The sequence below is a fragment of the Uloborus diversus genome, chromosome 2 (assembly GCF_026930045.1).
Source record: "Uloborus diversus isolate 005 chromosome 2, Udiv.v.3.1, whole genome shotgun sequence".
In the NCBI taxonomy this organism is placed as follows: domain Eukaryota; kingdom Metazoa; phylum Arthropoda; class Arachnida; order Araneae; family Uloboridae; genus Uloborus; species Uloborus diversus.
Window position 1 is genome coordinate 172497824 of NC_072732.1, and position 19145 is coordinate 172516968.

Consider the following 19145-nt stretch of genomic DNA (forward strand, 5'->3'; position numbering starts at 1 on the left):
TACAATTGTAATTACATAAAATAGTGTCCATTAAGTTTACGCAATAATGCCATACAATGAAATAAAGTAGATAAGTACATTTAATTAAATTGATTGTAAGTATTGAACACTTGGAGCCAGAAATTGTCCAGAAATTAATTGCATATTCTTTTAACTGAACGTTTTTGGAGAAAAATAAGCTTAACCTCTACATTCGAAGCAAATAAGTACGTAACATTTCTTTATTTTAAAATAGATTATTTGGCTGTAAGGATAAGGGGAGGTAAGGATAATCTTTTAAAACATTTTAAAAAGAGTCTCAAGAGAACTTTTTTCTTTTAAGTAAAAAAAATGGGGGGGGGGGGGGGGTAAACTTTTTTCGGTTTCTTCCATAAAATATTTTCCCGTAGAGATTGTTCAAGATTATTAATAATAGTCCTGGATTATAAAACATCCTACGAATTAAGCAAAAAAAAGTTAATTGAAAATGAATTTTTATTATTTATATTTTATAAAGCAAAATATGAAGAAAGAGACTATTCTTTGCACGGTGTTTTCCCATTTGGTCCAAAAAAGAAGGGTGTTTTCCCATTTGGTCCAAAAATTTCTCGTGGTTTTGACTGACAAGATTTTCTTTTTGTGTTTGACAGTTTGGGCCAGTTGGAACCTCACCCTTTGCACATCCACGTTTTATCACTTTAAAGAAAATAGTTATTTGTGATTTCTTGTTTTTTTTTTTTTTTTTTTTTTTTTTCAAAATAAATACGTCAGCTCCACTTAATCGGGTAGCGGACATGCAAATACCCCGCGTTTACGAACAAAATCTCCTGGAACCGAATATTTCCACGTAGACGCAATGTTAAATATCCTCGCTTAATGCAACAATTTCCCCGGATAATCGAATAATATTAATCAGCTTTAGCAAATAATTTTGTGGGGAAACTCTTGAATAAATTAGAAAGAAATTAAGCAAGAACAATGATTGTCGTTGAATTCGTGAAAAACAACATCCATATTCCATGAAAACGTTTTCAATGTTTTTAAAAGAACAGTGAAAGAAATTTAAATATTTCTTTTGTCTTTGTCATTACAAAAAAAAGCAGTCGATAATGAAATTATATAACGCAAATAAATATACGCACTGTAGGCGATGATGAGGAATTGATAAATATTAAATGTAAGATACGGTAGACGAGAAGGGAAAAAAGGGAGTCGGAAAAGTGTTCTCAAAAAGATCTTGAGTACAAGCAATTTATGGAATTTTTTCAAAAAAATAACGTACTGAAAAAAAGGTGCCAAAACAAAGATTTCATAACTCAAGCTGTAGGTTACTTTTTATAATTTCCATACGTACTTGTAATGTATTGTACTAATTGTTGAACTATTTTGCTGTTAAATTTAGCTTATTTAAAAAACATATTAGCAATAACATTTCTTTATGCAGCGATCTATTTACTATTAGTATTATGTTTCAAGACAAATGTTGTCAAATTAAAAAAGATAAATAAAATTTTCTCGCATATTCAAATAACCCGCTTTATCGAATAATATTTCTTGGAATCGACGATATTCGATTAAGCGGCGCTAGTTCCAAAATAAATGCGTTAACTCTCTTACTAAAAGAATTTTTTTTTTGAAAGATAAGTAAAGTAAGAAAAAATACATGTACATAACTAGAACAATTTTAATTTGACTTCAAAAATTTCAAATTAAGTATAATGTTAAGATTATGTTATGTTACGTTAATGATCTAAGGTACTTCAATTAGTGAAATTAGTTTAAAAATAAGACAGTAAGCAGGAAATGTTTTGTGACACTATACATATTAAAATATCTGTAGTACAGTATCATATTGCATGCATTTATTATGAATTCAAGTATTCATGGCTAAAAATTCAAGAAAAGAAGAAGCCGAAGCTTCGGTCAGCACTTAGCCGATGCTTCGATGTTTGGCGCTTCGGTTAAACTGCACTTCCGCGTTTTAATTATTAGCAGTAACAATAAAATAAAACAGTAATTAACAAGAAGTTCTGTCTAGAACTAGACGAGCCTACTTTCCCGCATACCCATACTACTTTCTAGTACCTGATCAATATTCTCAAAAATAGCTAAAATCGCAAATGTTTTCAAACATATTTTTAAAATACTTTAAGCTGATTTCTAGGAATAAAATATTCCTCACTCATCTAAAAAATTGGATGCGTTAAAAAAAAAAAAAAAAAAAAAAAAAACTGAACAAATAAAATAGCAGCAACTTTTAAACAAAGCAGCTAATACACTTTTTTCCATTAAAAAAATGTTCAACAGCTTTCAAATTGAAAAAAATAATAATTAAAATTAATAAGCTCATTAAAATAAATACATCATATTAAAAAAAATCGCTTCTTTTTTCCTGTTGCCAAAAACAATTTTTTAAATGAATTAATGCACTTACCAAAATAAATAAAAACAATAAAATGTCAACTAAAAGAAGTAATTTTCATTGTCAAAAAAAAAAAAAAATCTTTTGCGCATAACTTTATGTAGAAACATAAATGACTTCGAGTTTATTCGCCGAAAACTGAATACCTAAATTAAAACTTTAGCGTAAAAATAAAAACAAGTCAAATCAACAATAATTATTTCACAGTCAAAACCATAGCTGCGGATTTGGAGTCGGAGTCAATCTCATTTTGGGGTAAAGAAGTCGGAGTCGAATATCTAAGAATCGGAGTCAGTCATTTGTCCTCCGTGAATAAATTTTTGCCAAAGCTACGAAGTCAGAGTCGAAGTCGGGGAGTCGGAGTTCGATTAATTGTCGGGCACCGGAGTAGGAGTCAAGTGCCCCTAAATTCCCGCAGTCGGAATCTGGAGTTTGGCGTCAAGACTAAATTTGTTTGAAGTAAATCCGCCTTCTAGTACGGAATCAACATTGACTTTCAGTTTCCCTGTAGGCGCTAATGTTAAGGGATTTGAACTGTTCAAAATTGAACGGAAAATTGTTCAAATCAAAAACATATTTTATGTACAAATTTTTCATCAAAAGCTTTTTCCTACAAAGTTTGTTTGAAGCAAATTCGCCTCACAGTTCAGAATTGCCTTGAATTTCCCCGTAGGCGCTAATGTTAAGTTTTTTTGAACTGTTCAAAATTGAACAAAAAATAGTTCAAATCGAAAAGTGAAATATGGGAATGAAGTGTCCTCGCCGAGATCTTTCGAACAAAAAAAGTTTTTTCGAATCGGACTATTCATTCGAAAGTTATTAGGGGGGACAGACAGACAGACAGACCGACAGACAGACAGACAGACAGACAGACAGACAGACAGACCGACAGACCGACAGACAGACAGACCGTCAGACAGACAGACCGACAGACATTTTTCCCCATCTCAATACCCTACTTTCCAATTTTTAATTTTTCGATATTTATTTAATTATTTTATTTATTTTTGACTTTTTTTTTTTTTTTCGCGATATTTTTAAGATGCATTAAGCCTTCTTTCATGCTTTTTTCTTCTTTTTCTGACTTTTACTGGGAAAGTAGGCTAAAAAGCAGGGGCGGATACAGACAGTTTTTGGGAGGGGCCCCGAAAAGTAAAAAGTGCCCCCTTCATGAGAACTTTTTTTATTAAAAAAAGTTATAGACCGGGATTCATCGCCCTCGAGACGCCCAACATTAGCCAGTACAAAAATTTTGTAAGTGGTAGCTAACAGGGGTATTAAGGACATAGTTTGTTGATTTGGCGGTTATCAAATATTTATAAGTAACTGGTTTTTTTTTATAATTCTCATAATAATTATCTAAATTAGCCGGAAAAAAATTGTCCTACAAAATGCACGATAATCAAAGATGTCCCACTTTTGCAACATGTACTATTTACGAAGACATGAAATATAATTACTTACCAGCTGAATTTTTTTGGTCAGTTAGTTAATATTTATATAATTTAAAACACACATTGTCCTACAAATTGCGTGGTATGCTTTTCTGGTCCGACACTCCAAAGTTGTCAATACCACAGGACCATTTTTTTTAGTAACCGTAGGACATTAATATCACGTGATAGATTAGTGTGTTTTGTGCCGAAATGAAACAATGTCCTACGAGAAAACAGGTATATATCTCTAGTCCTACAATAATTATTATTTTCGTTTTCCTATGTGAAACATAACGTAAAGTGAAAATATATTTATTGAAATAAATTAACTTTATTATCTTATATAAACAATTTTTTTTTTTTGCTTTTACACAAAAAAAAAATAAGAATAATAATTTTCATCTGACTCATCAGACAAATATTCGTCATCGTCGCTGCTAGTATCGCTCTCATCTTCATCAGTATCTTCTTCATTTAGATTGCATTAGAATGCAAATTCAGGGTCCTCCCCCCCCCCAGGCGATAGGGCACCCCTTAAGTGTGACGGAGTACCCATCCAAAATAAAAGCCCTCAAAAAAGAAAGAAATACCCCTTGAAAAAACTGCCTTAAAATGACGCAATTTGCGCCATGAACCCCCCCCCCCCCCCCCGTCTGTGTACTCCAGTTAATTAGAATGTTTTTCTGTGAGAGTTTATTATTTTACTATTATAGAGTGGTTTCTGCGAGTTTTAAGTTTATTTTGTTTTAAGTAATAGAAATTATTTTTATTTAAAAAGAGAGTTTTTCGCCCCCCTCTTTCCCCCAAAACCCGACGCGCAAAGTGCTGGTACTTTTTACCCTCTTTTTACTGGAAAGGTAAGAAGTAATTTGCAACAGGTTTCAACTTTTTTTTTTTTTTTTTTTTGGATGTTTGGGTTTGGCCATTTTTTGGCCTAATTTTACTGTACTATATGCATTATACTCCAAATTTTTTAGAAAAATATGTAAAGCATAATGTACTTACTAAAATGATTGTTTAAAAAAAATAGCAATAATTTTATCATGAAAATACTCCAGTTTTTTTTTTTTTACATAATTGCGTGAAAATTTCTACTTAATAAATTATTTTTCATCTATTTTAAAAATAAAATGAAAAAATAGTCAATCGATTTATCTTTCATAATATAAATATTTTGATTTCACTCTAAATTCTTTATAGCAAAAGGAATGATACCTGATTATGTCGTCATTCCAATTTTCCGGTAGTACGACATTACAATATTTGTGATTATGATGCTTTCGAGCTGATAGAAAATTTCGACAAGAAAGCAAAATTTCTTGAGAAAATTTCTTGATTTCTTCGCGTTTCTCTCGAAAGCGAGAGTAGTCGCACAATATATTGCATAAAAAAACACTCCATTATTTTGTAGCAATTCACAAAGTAATTGATATTATTTCAGAGCGATAAACACGTGGTCAACATAAAATAATTTAGCATGGTTAAGGGGGGACCTCGTTGATAAAATCTTGAATTTTGTAGGACAAATATTTTTTCGGCTAATATCAATAATTATTTTAAGAATTTAAAAAATAAAACCCAGTTAGTAATAAATTTTTTATTATCATCAAATCAACATATTATATACCTGCCACAATCGAGCATTTTTGCAAAGGAAACTGTTGTGCGTCTCATTGAAACGAAACTACTCACGAAGATTCAGCTTGATATTAATTATTTTTATATTTGGGGTTTGTACTTCAACTTTGGAGTGTCGAACCAGGAAAGCATACCACGCAATTTGTAGGACAATGTGTGTCTTAAATTATATAAATATTAACTAACTGACCAAAAAAAAAAAATTTAGCTGGTTAGTAATTATATTTCATGTCTTCGTAAATAGTACATGTTGCAAAAGTGGGACATCTTTGATCAAATCGTGCATTTTGTAGGACAATTTTTTTCCGGCTAATTTAGATAATTATTATGAGAATTATAAAAAAAAGTTAGTTATAAATATTTGATAACCGCCAAATCAACAAACTATGTCCTTACTACCCCTGTTAGCTACCACTTACAAAATTTTTGTACTGGCTAATGTTGGGCATGAAGCTACAAAATGAAGCTACAAACGGAAAATTAGCTTTGTTAGTAATGAATAACGAAAAAGGGCGCGGGATCCCGATCTATTCCCGCGAGGACCCTTTAAAATGTTTTTAAAGATCTCTTAGAGCCAATTAAACTTTTTTTAAGTACATAAAATTGCGTACTAACTCATTCCGGATGTAGTGGTAAAATATTTTTAAAAACAATTTAAGCTGATTAACTGACATAAAATGCTCAGTAATACATAGAATCATTGTCATAATGCTTAAAAAAGAGGTTATATATAAAAAAAAATTATCTTTTTTATTTTAATTTACTAAAGAATTAATGAAGAATTAATAAACAAATCGTGAAACTATCTACCCTTGACTTCGAAATTCGTAAGTCTCTGCCGACTGCAATATTACTCTGTTAGCAAACCAACGTAATTTTATTGAAATTTGTTTCTTGCGAAGGTATATGTGTTTTAAAAGAAAAAATTTAAAATTGTGAATACTGTTATGAAGAAATCTCTTTATAAAAAAATTAAAAAAAAAAGTAAGGTCAAAGAAAATTTTGAAAGGAAGTCTGTGGCGGCACAACGTCAAGGAGACCCTATAGCACCTACATACCTACAGCCTTGAAATTTTGTACGAAATTACTTTAGAGTCCCGCTCCGGTGGTTTGCTCCTGGGTCATTCCATGTCAAGTGATCCAAAATTTGGGAAATTTTTTCCCTCACCCATTTGTATTTCTTTGAAATTTGGCTCATCGATTGTACCCTTTGAGGTAATCAAAAGTCCAAATTTTTAGATTTTTATCTCTATTATTTTTTTATTTATGACACTTTGATTTTTCGAAAAACCCGCTTTTTTTCATGGATGCTTGAACATAAAATGGACGATAACTCAGCACCAAATATAGATAGAAAGATTTGGTAAAAGGCATTTTAAAGTACATTAGTTGCTGTTCAACGGGATATGCAACATGACTAATTTCAAAAAAAAAATTTAATTTTTAAAAAATGAAATTTAAATTTTAAATTTAAATTTCTTAAAAAAGGTATAATGAATTTTTTTTAAAAAAAATCTCAATTTTTTTTGTCTATTTTATCTTTATTTGTGCAAATTTTCAAGTTGGGATGTCAATGGGATCATATTTTTATGAATTTTTAAATAAAATTGGACTTATTAAATAATGACATTTTTCAGATTCTAACTAGTCAAAAATGGGGTTCTCTCACTGGGGATGGTCTAGTAAGTAGTAATTGATCATAACTATGCTTGAAATGAGCTGACGTGAATTTTTAAATTGGCAAGCAACCCCCCCCCCCCCCCCTCCCCGCACCACCACTTTTATTATTTCTTTTTTTCAAAACTATTTTCAAAATGTAAAAAATAAATAAATGAATAAAAAACCAAAATGAATAGTAACCTTATTAAAAATTGGTAAATGTTTTTCTTTAAAGTAAGAAAAAGACCCCCCCCCCCCGGGGCCACCACTTTTATTATTTTTTTCCAAAACTATTTTCAAAATGTAAAAAATAAATAAATGAATAAAATAAAACAAAATGAATAGAAAACATATTAAAAGCTGGTAAATGTTCTTCCTTAAAGCAAGACAAAGTACATTCCCCCCCCCCCCCCCACACTCACTCACGCATACAATTAACACTATACTAGTATCACGCTTCACCTGATGCTTTGTTTTTCAGACCAAGTGTTTCTTTTTCAAATCTGAACTTCACAAAGTGTACTTGATTATTTCACTATTTGATAAGGAAAGTTATGATTCATTTCGTCCCTTACCCCTGCACCAACTTTCAATTTTGGACGGAGGAAAGAAATAGTTTGCCCCAAGATCACAGCAAAATAAGAGTGTTTCCCCCCGTGTTGTTTCATTCTTTTTACACTAGACTAAAAATAAATCTAAGTATCAGGTCATATGTCTGTCCGCATAAAACTAACTGTCTTTCTACAACATTTGGAGTGCAGCTGTTTTTTCTTTTCTTTAATGCTAGTTTTCTTTTAATTTCACTTGTAAACGAGAGCAATGCAGCGAGATTTATTTATACATATATTAAAAGCAGTTATAGATCAAACAAATTTTGCTAATTTGAGCATAACCTTCCATGTTGTTATGTTTCATTCCAGATTGCCCCCCCCCCTTTCCCCCACCGTCCCACTTTCCGAAAGAAAAAAAAGCTGCAAATGAGTGGGTCTCTTCAGTTTTTCTGACTTTTAGTTTTTATGACCCCCCCCCCCCCCATTTATAAGTTTTAGTCACTACTGATGTTTAGCAGCGTGCGTCCCAGTTTATTATGGCTATAACTCATACGTGCCGGCTTTTTTTTTTAAATACAGTTTTGAAAAAAAAAAAAAAACGATAAAAAGTGGTTGTGTGGCGGGGGGGGGGGGGGTACTAATCTACAAAGTCATGTCAGTAAAAGTCACAAAGTCATGCCATCCCCAGTAAAAGAACCCCATATTTAACTAGTTAGAATCTGAAAAATGTCATTATTTCATAAGTCAAATTTTATTTAAAAATTTATAAAAATATGATCCTATTGAGATCCCAACTTGAAACTTTGCACAAATGAAGATAAAATACACACAAATTTTTGAGAATTTTTTTAAAAAAATTCATTATACCTTTTCTGAGAAATATAAAATTAAAATTAAAATTTTATTTTTTAAAAATTATTTTTTTTTAAATTAGTCATGTTGCATATCCCATTAAACAGCAACTAATGTCCTTTAAAATGCTTTTTACAAAATCTTTCTATCTATATTTGGTGCTGAGTTATCGTCCATTTTATGTTCAAGCATCCATGAAAAAAAAGCAGGTTTTTTCGAAAAATCAAAGTGTCATAAATAAAAAAATAATAGAGATAAAAATCTAAAAATTTGGACTTTTGATTACCTCAAAGGGTACAATCGATAAGCCAAATTTCAAAGAAATACAAAAAGGTGAGGGAAAAAACTTTGGATCACTTGATATGGAATGACCCTCCTACGGTTTTGTTTTTTAAAATTCTAATTAGTTTTTCTGTAATTAATTTTTTTAGCTCAAATTTTGCGTAAAGCGCCTATTATTGCCTATTAAAAGGGTGAAAAAATTACTTGTATATATATATATATATATATATATATATATATATATATATATATATATATATATATATATATATATATATATATATATCGTTGGAAAAGGTAGAATGTTCCGCGTTCTACGCAATTTGTTTCAATGCTGTAACGTAATTACGGCGCTGGTTATTATTTTTAGCTCGTTTAGGCTAAGCTAAAATTTAGGCACTACATTCTTCATTAAATTTATCAGTAAAAAGTGAAGGAATTGTCACACAGTTTTTTTAGACACCATTGGAATTCGGAACTCCGGCGCTCGAATACGCTACCCTTGCGATGATTTACAAAACTGCAAATGAAACTAAAACATTGCCACGTTGCGTTCCACGTGTGTCTGTTGACGTGAACACAGGCAGTTTGTTCTGAGTATTTATTAACGCAATCGATGTGTCTTAGTTTGCTTTCAGCTACAGAAATTAATTCGTCCCTTAGTAGTATTCTCGAGCTTCTCAAAATAATGTTAGTTTTCATTATTTCCTTAATAATTGGTGAAAGCGAAACTTCTGGATTAACAAACTTGGATAACGTTATTCGCAACTCCAACGAACTATAGGGGGCACTGAAGTCACTGTCTAATGGCGGAATTGAAAACTAAAACAAACGCACATGGTAACGAAGAAAATGCTAAAAGTGTTGTGATTTTTGTTCGTACGTATGATTGTTTCGCTTTATTCTTTTTAAATTAATTTTCAAAGTCTTGTTGATATTCTGACCCACGTAGAAAGAAATGAGAATTCAAGAAGCATTACTAAACGTCAAACATTAATGCAAAGTAGTTCGTAGTTCTAAGCAGCCATTTTCACGATGTTGAATTCGATATTTATCAATTCTTGATAAAACTAGATAATAATTGTGGCCTGACAAGAATAACAATTAATGCTAGAAAATTTAATATGACATTACAAATTATTACCAAAAGAAGATGATACTTCTTTGCTTTGCTTTGGCTAGCGCTTGTTTTCCATTTGTAGCTGAGTTATTTCTCTTGAATTCCCGAATCGGTTAATTTAAAAATTTTCTGTTTCGATTTTTCTAATTTCTGAGTTACGATTTAATTGTGTCATGTTATGCAAATCATCAACAAAATTCTCACGGATATATGGTGGTAGTTTTCTTTTCAGTTGATTGACAATTATTTCTTTTTACTTATCGAATTCTGTAATCTTACTACCATTTTATTCCACTCATGATAAAAATTGAAAATGGTTTAACTAAAAACGCGAAATCTTGCCAAGGCTACTTTGCTCGCACAATGCCAAAATTATAACCCTAAACAAATTGGCGATACCTTTCAGCTGAGAATAAAAGGAATAAAGTAAATTCTTTCTCGGTTATTCATTTTGTTCTACGATAATATATTCAAGAAAATATTTTGCATACTGTCCATTCCAACTAAATGCTGCTGTAAAATATGGTAAGTTTAATTAATTTAAGATTAAAAAAACTCCCATATTCTTACAAATTTATACAAAACAATAAAATTTTTTACCTTGTAGAACGTTATCCAAGTTTGTTAATCCAGAATTTTCGCTTTCACCTATTATTAAGGAAATAATGAAAACTAACATTATTTTGAGGAGCTCGAGAATACTACTAAGGGACGAATTAATTTCTGTAGCTGAAAGCAAACTAAGACACATCGATTGCGTTAATAAATACTCAGAACAAACTGCCTGTGTTTACGTCAACAGACACACATGGAACGCAACGTGGCAAAGTTTTAGTTGCATTCGCAGTTTTATAAATCACCGCAAGGTAGCGTATTCGAGCGCTGGAGTTCCGAATACAAGGTAAAATATTTTATTGTTTTGTATGAATTTGTAAGAATAGGGGTTTTTTTTTAATCTTAAATTAATTAAACTTACCATATTTTACAGCAGCATTTAGTTGGAATGGACAGTATGCAAAATATTTTCTTGAATATATTATCGTAGAACAAAGGTTGCGTTCGACGAACCGCACCGGTCGACCGGTAAGTAACCAGTTACAAACCGCAGCGTTCTATGATCAACCGGTTACCTCACCTGTTACCATTCTAAGCAGTTGATTAGTTGATTGGAGCACGTGATCATTAGTTGTCACGTGATTAACTAACCGGTCGCTCTCGGTCGTGCTCGTCGAACGCAACCAAAATGAATGACCGAGAAAGAATTTACTTTATTCCTTTTATTCACAGCTGAAAGGTTTCGCCAAATTTGTTTAGGGTTATAGTTTTAGTATAGTGCGAGCAAAGTAGCCTTGGCGAGATTTCGCGTTTTTAGTTAAACCATTTTTAATTTTTATCATGAGTGGAATAAAATGGTAGTAAGATTACAGAATTCGATAAGTGAAAAGAAATAATGGTCAATCAACTGAAAAGAAAACTACCACCATATATCCGTGAGAATTTTGTTGATGATTTGCATAACATGACACAATTAAATCGTAACTCAGAAATTAGAAAAATCGCAACAGAAAATTTTTAAATTAACCGATTCGGGAATTCGAGAGAACTAACTCAGCTACAAATGGAAAACAATAAGCGCTAGCCAAAGCAAAGCAAAGAAGTATCATCTTCTTTTGGTAATAATTTGTAATGTCATATTAAATTTTCTATCAATAATTGTTATTCTTGTCAGGCCACAATTATTATTTAGTTTTATCAGGAATTGATAAATATCGAATTCAACACCGTGAAAATGGCTGCTTAGAACTATGAACTACGTACTTTGCATTAATGTTTGACGTTTAGTAATGCTTCTAGAATTCTCATTTCTTTCTACGTGGGTCTGAATATCAACAAGACTTTGAAAATTAATTCAAAAAGAATAAAGCGAAAAAATCATACGTACGAACAAAAATCACAATACTTTTAGCATTTTCTTCGTTACCATGTGCGTTTGTTTTAGTTTTTAAGTCCGCCATTAGACAGTGACTTCAGTGCCCCCTATAGTTCGTTGGAGTTGCGAATGGTTTTGACTGTGAAATAATTATGTTGATCTGACTTGTTTTTATTTTTACGCTTAAGTTTTAATTTAGGTATTCAGTTTTCGGCGAATAAACTCGAAGTCATTTATGTTTCTACCATAGACTAATAATAAGAGTAGACCGAGCTTTTTCATTCTTGCTGATGAAGAAAATTGGTTCATAGATGTATCACGTGACTGGTGGAAGGGCTTGGCGAAGACTTTGGCAGCATGGTTGCTAGATGGCAGCATTATCTATAGTTTGACACTCGACATGTATTTTAAGACAATGTGTTTTCATTAAAAAAAAATTTTCCAAGTGCAGAGATTGAACAGTTTTATTTTTAGTTATGCATTGTTTTGACACTAGTAATAGTTTTTGGTCACAGTTTTCAGTAACTTTTATTTCATTTGGAACTACTACGTCAGCGTTGGCGTAAACGTAATGGCGTAAAACGTTTTGCGTTAACGCAAAAATGTACTAATCGGTATCTTAAATTGAAATTGTAGGTAAAAATCTTACCGTTTGCCGATTCTTTTTGGGCGCTTGAATATTTAATTGCTTAGAGAGTTATTGAAATTGACTAAAGAAAATGCACAATACTTTCTAAACGAAAAACTCACTATATTAACAAAATATTTACAACTTAGAATAATAAATTTACAAATCGGACTCCATAAAAGATCATTCTTCCGTGTTCCATCAATTTTTATTTATTTTATTTCGATCGTCTGCTACGATCAACGCCCGCTGTTGCTAGGATATCCACTAGTCACATGGTTTGGTTTATGAGCAGCAAAAGGGTTGCCATAGCTCGGTCTATACTTATTATTAGTCTATGGTTTCTACATAAAGATATGCGCAGACGATTTTTTTTTTTTTTTTTTTTGACAACGAAAATTATTTCTTTAAGTTGACATTTTATTGTTTTTATTTATTTTGGTTAGTGCATTAATTCATTTAAAAAATTGTTTTTGGCAACAGGGGAAAAAGAAACGTTTTTTTTTTTTTTTTTTTTTTTTTTGATTTGATGTATTTATTTTAATGAGCTTATTAATTTTAATTATTATTTTTTCGTTTTGAAAGCTGTTAAAGATTTTTTAATGGAAAAAAGTGTATTAACTGCTTTGCTTAAAAGTTGCTGCTATTTTTTTTTTTACGCATTTAATTTTTTTAGATGAGTGAGGAATATTTTATTCCTAGAAATCAGCTTAAAGTATTTTAAAAATATGTTTGAAAAAATTTGCGATTTTAGCTATTTTTGAGAATATTGATCAGGTACTAGAAAGTAGCATGAGTATACGGGAAAGTAGGCTCGTCTAGTTCTAGACAGAACTTCTTGTTAGTTCAACGACTTTTATGCTCGCAGCTGGAAGCATCACTCCTAGTTTTCATTCAGAGTCAAATAATCAGGATTAGGCGTGTATGACAAGTAACTGAGGAGACCGATTTATTTACTGTTTCCAGAGGTCATTAAAATTCCGGTCTAAGAAGATTGGGCGCCATCAATTGGGCGCCGGAACATTAAGCGCCGAGCACATTGGGCCCAATGTTCCCGGCGCTCTATGTTTTCGGCGCTTAATTGACAAGCCCAATCGACAGCGTCCAATCTGCGGCACCCAATCTTCCCATTTCGTTAAAATTCTGTGTCTCCTTGACAATACCAAAGGTTTGTTGATCTGAACCCTAAGCAGGTATAGCTTGAACATGGAAAGATGGCGGGTGAACTGAAAGCGAAAACAGATCACTTTATTTTGTAACAGGTAGGGTCAGCGTCAGCGAGATTGCGTGGGCAGTAAAAACTTTACTCCTTGCTCGTTCTCCCCGATTCTTGCCCGTTTTCGGCGTCCGTTCGTCATCCGCCATTTCTCCGTAGTCAATATTTAGTTAGTTTTTCTTATAACTGAGACTCATTTTTTTTCATAACATAAAATTAATGTAGCGGAATTTAAGAGGTGCTTTAGTTAAACACTCCTGATGTACAGAAGTCATAATTTGAAAATTTAGTCATCTTCTACTCAAATCATCGTAATCAGCGCATGATTTCCGATTTCAGACGCTTGAAAATCAGCTGGAAGAGTCACTTGCTCAAAGAGCTGAATTACGTAAAGATCTTGATGGATCGCGAACGAGAAATCAGAGATTAGCGGAAGAGAAAAAATCCTTGGAAGAAGAGTTACGTCAGTTGCAACAAAAAGCAGCAAATAACAATAATTTGATTGATTCACTAACGGTAAGTTACAGGACTTATTTCTTGAAGATATTTTTCATTTGGAAAAAGAATTAATTAGTATTATTAATTACATCTCGCAAAAGAATTTAGAGTTAAAAAATGCCTTACGTCCATGTTTGAACTTTTGCGTTAAGTACCACTGTGGACTAGGTTTCAAAACTTCAGCCTGCGTGATAAGTTAAATGAAGTTCTTAGAGCTTTGATTCTACATTTTCTAGTGATACAACCATCTTCGCATTTCTAAATTAAAAGCTGCCCATAATATGCCAAGGCCAAAAATTTGTTTTTGTGGTTCTACTAGACTGTTTTTCTAATTTTTCTCGAGAACATTAAAATAACTCAATTTTATCCTTATATTTTTCTGAAATTTTAACTTTCACATGATCTTTTAATATGTAGTAGTTTAAGAAAAAACAGGCTAAAATTTAATAACGTAAAACAAAATGCAAGCAAGGGTGGATCTAGCTTCTGATTTGGAGTGATCATTCCTGGAAGAGGAGTTCATAAATCATTATTGGTACAAACTGGGGGTTTGAGGCTGACTTTTCTAAGTATGTCTCAAAAACAAAACTTTAGAGTAGCTTTGATCTATTAAAAAAGGAGGGAGGAGGTTATGGTCCCATGACCTTCCATCTGAAATAGCGATTAATTGCAAGCCATACCAGAGGCGGCGATTGAGGCTTAAAAGTGTGGGGGGGGCGGGGCAAAAAAAAAGAGTAGCTGAAAATCAAGGGACTTTTAGCGGCAGCAAAAAATGAAAAAGAAAAAGAAAAAGAATACAACATTTTGTTAGGGCTGGGTTTGGAGTTTTGAAGCAGATGAGTGGAAACTGATATAAGTCTAACAACTTAATTTACGTTTTTCTTAAGATTTTTATGTTTTTTATACACAATAACTTTCTCCGAAGAAACACTTAGACATGAGTTAGACTTACATTAGTTACCCTGAAGCATTTTAAGTTGTCACAAATGCTTGGTAATAACTTCATTAAACAAATGGCTTTTGTTTAAGTAAAACGATTGATTTACTAATAGGGTCAGGTGGGGTAAAATGGGTAGTCAAAATATATGGTTTTAAAAACAAAATATTTTAAATTAAATTTGCATTTTTTTGAGTGGGACATTATACTTGGCTGTTCTGAGTTCTGTTTCACAAAATATATTTTTCCAATAGATTCTTTTTTAGTGAGAGGTAACACTTTAAATTGAAGTAGATAAATTCAAGCCGCATGTTGTCTGCTTAAACTTCTATCTCCAGCTCCTGATTTTTGATAAAATTTTATTACTATGTCATAATATCTTTAGTTGGACATTTATGTTGCTGCTTCAACTTACAGGGAAGAAAAAAAAGATTTTTTTCTATTTTTAATCTCATATTTTGAAAATGGGGTAAAATGAGTATATGGTTAGGCTTATCATTCCAGCAAGTTGTTTTAAAAGATACAACAGTATATTTTCCTTTAAATGAATATTAATGCATTTGTGGTTAATTTAAAATGATTGAAACATAAAAGTATGCAATGCCATGACTTTATGAAATAAACTTCGCTCCATCATGACAAATAATAAGAAGCCAGCGGTATACTTATTCTAGAGTTTTTTTGCACTCGCGCACAAAATAACAATTTCCTCAGAATATGCTGGGCCCAGCCTGTTGCTGGTCGTCACATTTGTATTTGATTGCAATCAGATGCTACCAATTTCTTTAATCTATATATATAAAAATGGAGTTTGGTAAATTTGTTCCCTAAGATCTCAGAAACTACCCGGCAGATTTGGCTGAAAATTTCACCGTTTGTTCTTTTTGGTACTGGGGAGGTTTGTAGACCAGTTCGAAAAAAATCTGTTTGATAGTTCCTTTTTTATTCTAATTTGTCCAAATTTTCGCATAAATGCCCTAATATGACGGTGAAAAAATACTTGCACATATTAAAATTATGTGTCCATCGAAAGCGCTTATTTTTCTGCTGAAGATGGCATCTGTTAAAAAGTTCTAAGTTGTATGAAAAGCGAGTTATGAGCTTTTTTTTTTTCCATGCTCGAAGGCTTTCCTCAACCCAATTCATTATTTAGTGTATCATCTCAACTCCCAGTTCATAGTTAGAGTTATTGAATGTTTTGTGTTTCGTCTGACTGTTTAAGGCTTTTCTCAAGTCAAATCTTAAAGTAACGTTTTTTTCCCCAAGATTGGCTAATAATAACTAGATTTGGTTGATTATTTTTCATTTAAACGGAACTTTAGGGTAATTAATGGTTTTTTTTAATTATTTGTACTGATTGGATTTTTTAATCATTATCCAATCTAACAGCAGAAAACTCGCCAAAATTTATGCAGAAAGATTTCAGTAGCGGATGCATTTGGCAGTTTTTTCAACTGTCGCGGTTTTTGAAATCAAAGACTACGTAATAATGTTTGTCAGCTTTCACCATGTAAACAAAATATCGTCAATCAAAGAATCTTTAAAAACTTTTTTTACTGTAAAATAATCCAGCAACTAAACTAGGCAAATCCATAAACAGCACAAAAACTTCCACTAATGTGACTTTGTGCACAAATTCAAACCATTGCCAAATTTTACTACTTATTTTGGAAACATTTTGGATGAAATTGTTTAGCGCCATTTTATGGTGACAAAAAGTATCTTAGCATATGGCGCCAATATCTCTTTAACAAAAATTAGTAACATACCGTTTTACAAAGTAAGGAGGGGAAGCATTATCCAAGGTATCCCAAAACGATTCTCGAAAATTCGGTAATATTTTAAATCGCACCAAGAACCCACAATAATTAAAATTTTCCGAAATAACTTAAGCAAGTTTCAGGGGATCACGGGCGCACGGCTATTTTTTTTTTTTAAACAGTTCGTTCTTCAATAGACATACAGAGAAGGTAAGACTCCATGTAAAAAAATAATAAGTATTAACTGATAAATCTTTTTAAACATGTGAAGCTTAATTTCATATTTCGGAAATTCTTCAAATTTGTATACGCTTAAATTTCGTGTTTTCGTTTCTAAATGAGTACTATTTTGCTCTTTTTACTTACTGCTACTTTAGTTTTATGAGTAAGGAAGAAGCTAGATTTTAAATCAAGTCAAAAAGGTGTGTTTTAAATTCTTTCACCTAAAACAGAAAACAAATGCAAGTAACGATTGTTTCTCATAATTATTGCTAACCCAGGCAACGCTGGGTATTTTTGCTAGTATACTTTTAAATTCTCAGAACTCCTCAGGGGTGCCCACAAGGGGGGATTATGGCGCAAGTTGCGCCATCAAAATTTTGGGGGGGGGGGGATTTTTTTTTACAGAACTTTTTTTTTATTTAGAACATGAAATTTTTAAATTTTGGAAATAAAAAATATTTAAACCCATTCAACAAGAAATAGAAGCATTAATAATACTTTTTCCGCGTACTTTTTCAGGGCCGTCGCCGTAGCAAGCCCCCGTTTTTCAGAAGTGTGGCCGACAATTTCATTTTAGCGATGCAACTAACGAAGAAAAAGGAAAACTCTTAGTTGTTTTGAAAAATTAAAATAGTAATTTATAAATGAACAAGTGAAATAATAGTGACAAAAAGTATTTTTTCTGTCAAATTTGAATAGAAAATATTATCTTAAAATACAATTTAGGAACATCCATGATTCTCTTTTATTAAGAGTATCTATGTATGGGACGCGCAAATGTACGCTTCAAATATTTTTATTAACACAAAAAAAAGTATTCAGTACAGTACACTTTTCACTAGGCCGCAGCGTGCGTATGTCTGCCAAGTCGGAAACTATGCGCTCGGCTCGAATTAAAAACATTGTGCATAGAGCAAAATTTGAATAATGGGAGGGAGGACAGGTGACCAAACTAACATGTTGCACGCCTTTGTCTCTCGGGGGCCCTGGTTATACAAAACCATGCTTCGTGGTTCTGCAGTTTAAAAAAAAAAATAATATAAAAATACATAAATAAATAGGACAGCCCATAGAATAGGGGTCGCCGAAACATTCCCATATGTATATCCTTTTTTTAATGAAAAATGTTGTCCTGAAAATCAGTGCTAAGTGGAGAAAAATGTATTGGTTGCCGAAGTAAATTTGAAATAGAGATATAGAGAAAAAAAAAACAGTTAAATGCAAAGAGAGATTCAAAGTATTATAATGAATACTCACACCAATTCTAAATGTTTGAATGTAAAAATCGGAAATAAATCAATGTTTGATCAAGAGATGCAGGTGGCATATTTAAAATAAAACGAAGTGGAATAGAAACCTAAGGTATCGCAGAAAATTACCACTTCCGTTCAAAATGTTAAAAGTCCTTTTTCTAAGGGTGCAAATGCTTGTATTGCAAGTAAAAAAAATATTGTGCGGAAAATTTAAACTTTACTATGGAAAACCCAAGCAAATTATCGTGTTTGGCAAAGGAAAATTGGAAAAAAATATTACCACAGTATGTTTATCAATTATTGAAATTTACAATCAGGGCCGCGCCAAGCCTGATCGGCGCCGTCGTGCAAATGTCTTTTGAGCGCCTTTATGCAGTATCATTCGGACAAAATATAGTCAACACGAGTGAAGTTTTGTGGACAAATGTAATATGGAAAAAAATACGTTTGGCATTCAATTTATCAAAAGAAAAACAACCTGTAAATTTTAAATTTTGGAACACATTGTACGTTTTTACTTCATATCTCGAAGTTATTTCGAGTAAGGGAGGGGCAATTGAAATTGACTTTTGGACTCTGCCTTTTTCTCTTCGAAACCTTCCCCTGAACTGCTGTTGAAAAAAGAGATGGCCTGTTTTAGTTAATCAAAGCATTTTGCCTTAACAATTAAAAAAAAAAAACCTTGGAATTTGATCGAAATAATTATTGCTCAATTTAGTCCAATAAGTCCTTTAAAACGGAAACGGCTATTATGCAGCTTAA

The 19145-nt window shown here is 32.0% G+C and overlaps 1 protein-coding gene across 1 annotated transcript in view; it reads left to right on the forward strand.

Moving 5' to 3' along the window:
• The window catches only part of LOC129216660 (uveal autoantigen with coiled-coil domains and ankyrin repeats-like), a 54311-nt gene that overhangs the window by 20609 nt on the left and 14557 nt on the right, over positions 1–19145 (forward strand). The window contains exon 5 of the mRNA XM_054850877.1: positions 14053–14229. Coding sequence (XP_054706852.1) covers positions 14053–14229 — 177 coding nt within the window. The remainder of the gene's footprint in view (positions 1–14052; positions 14230–19145) is intronic.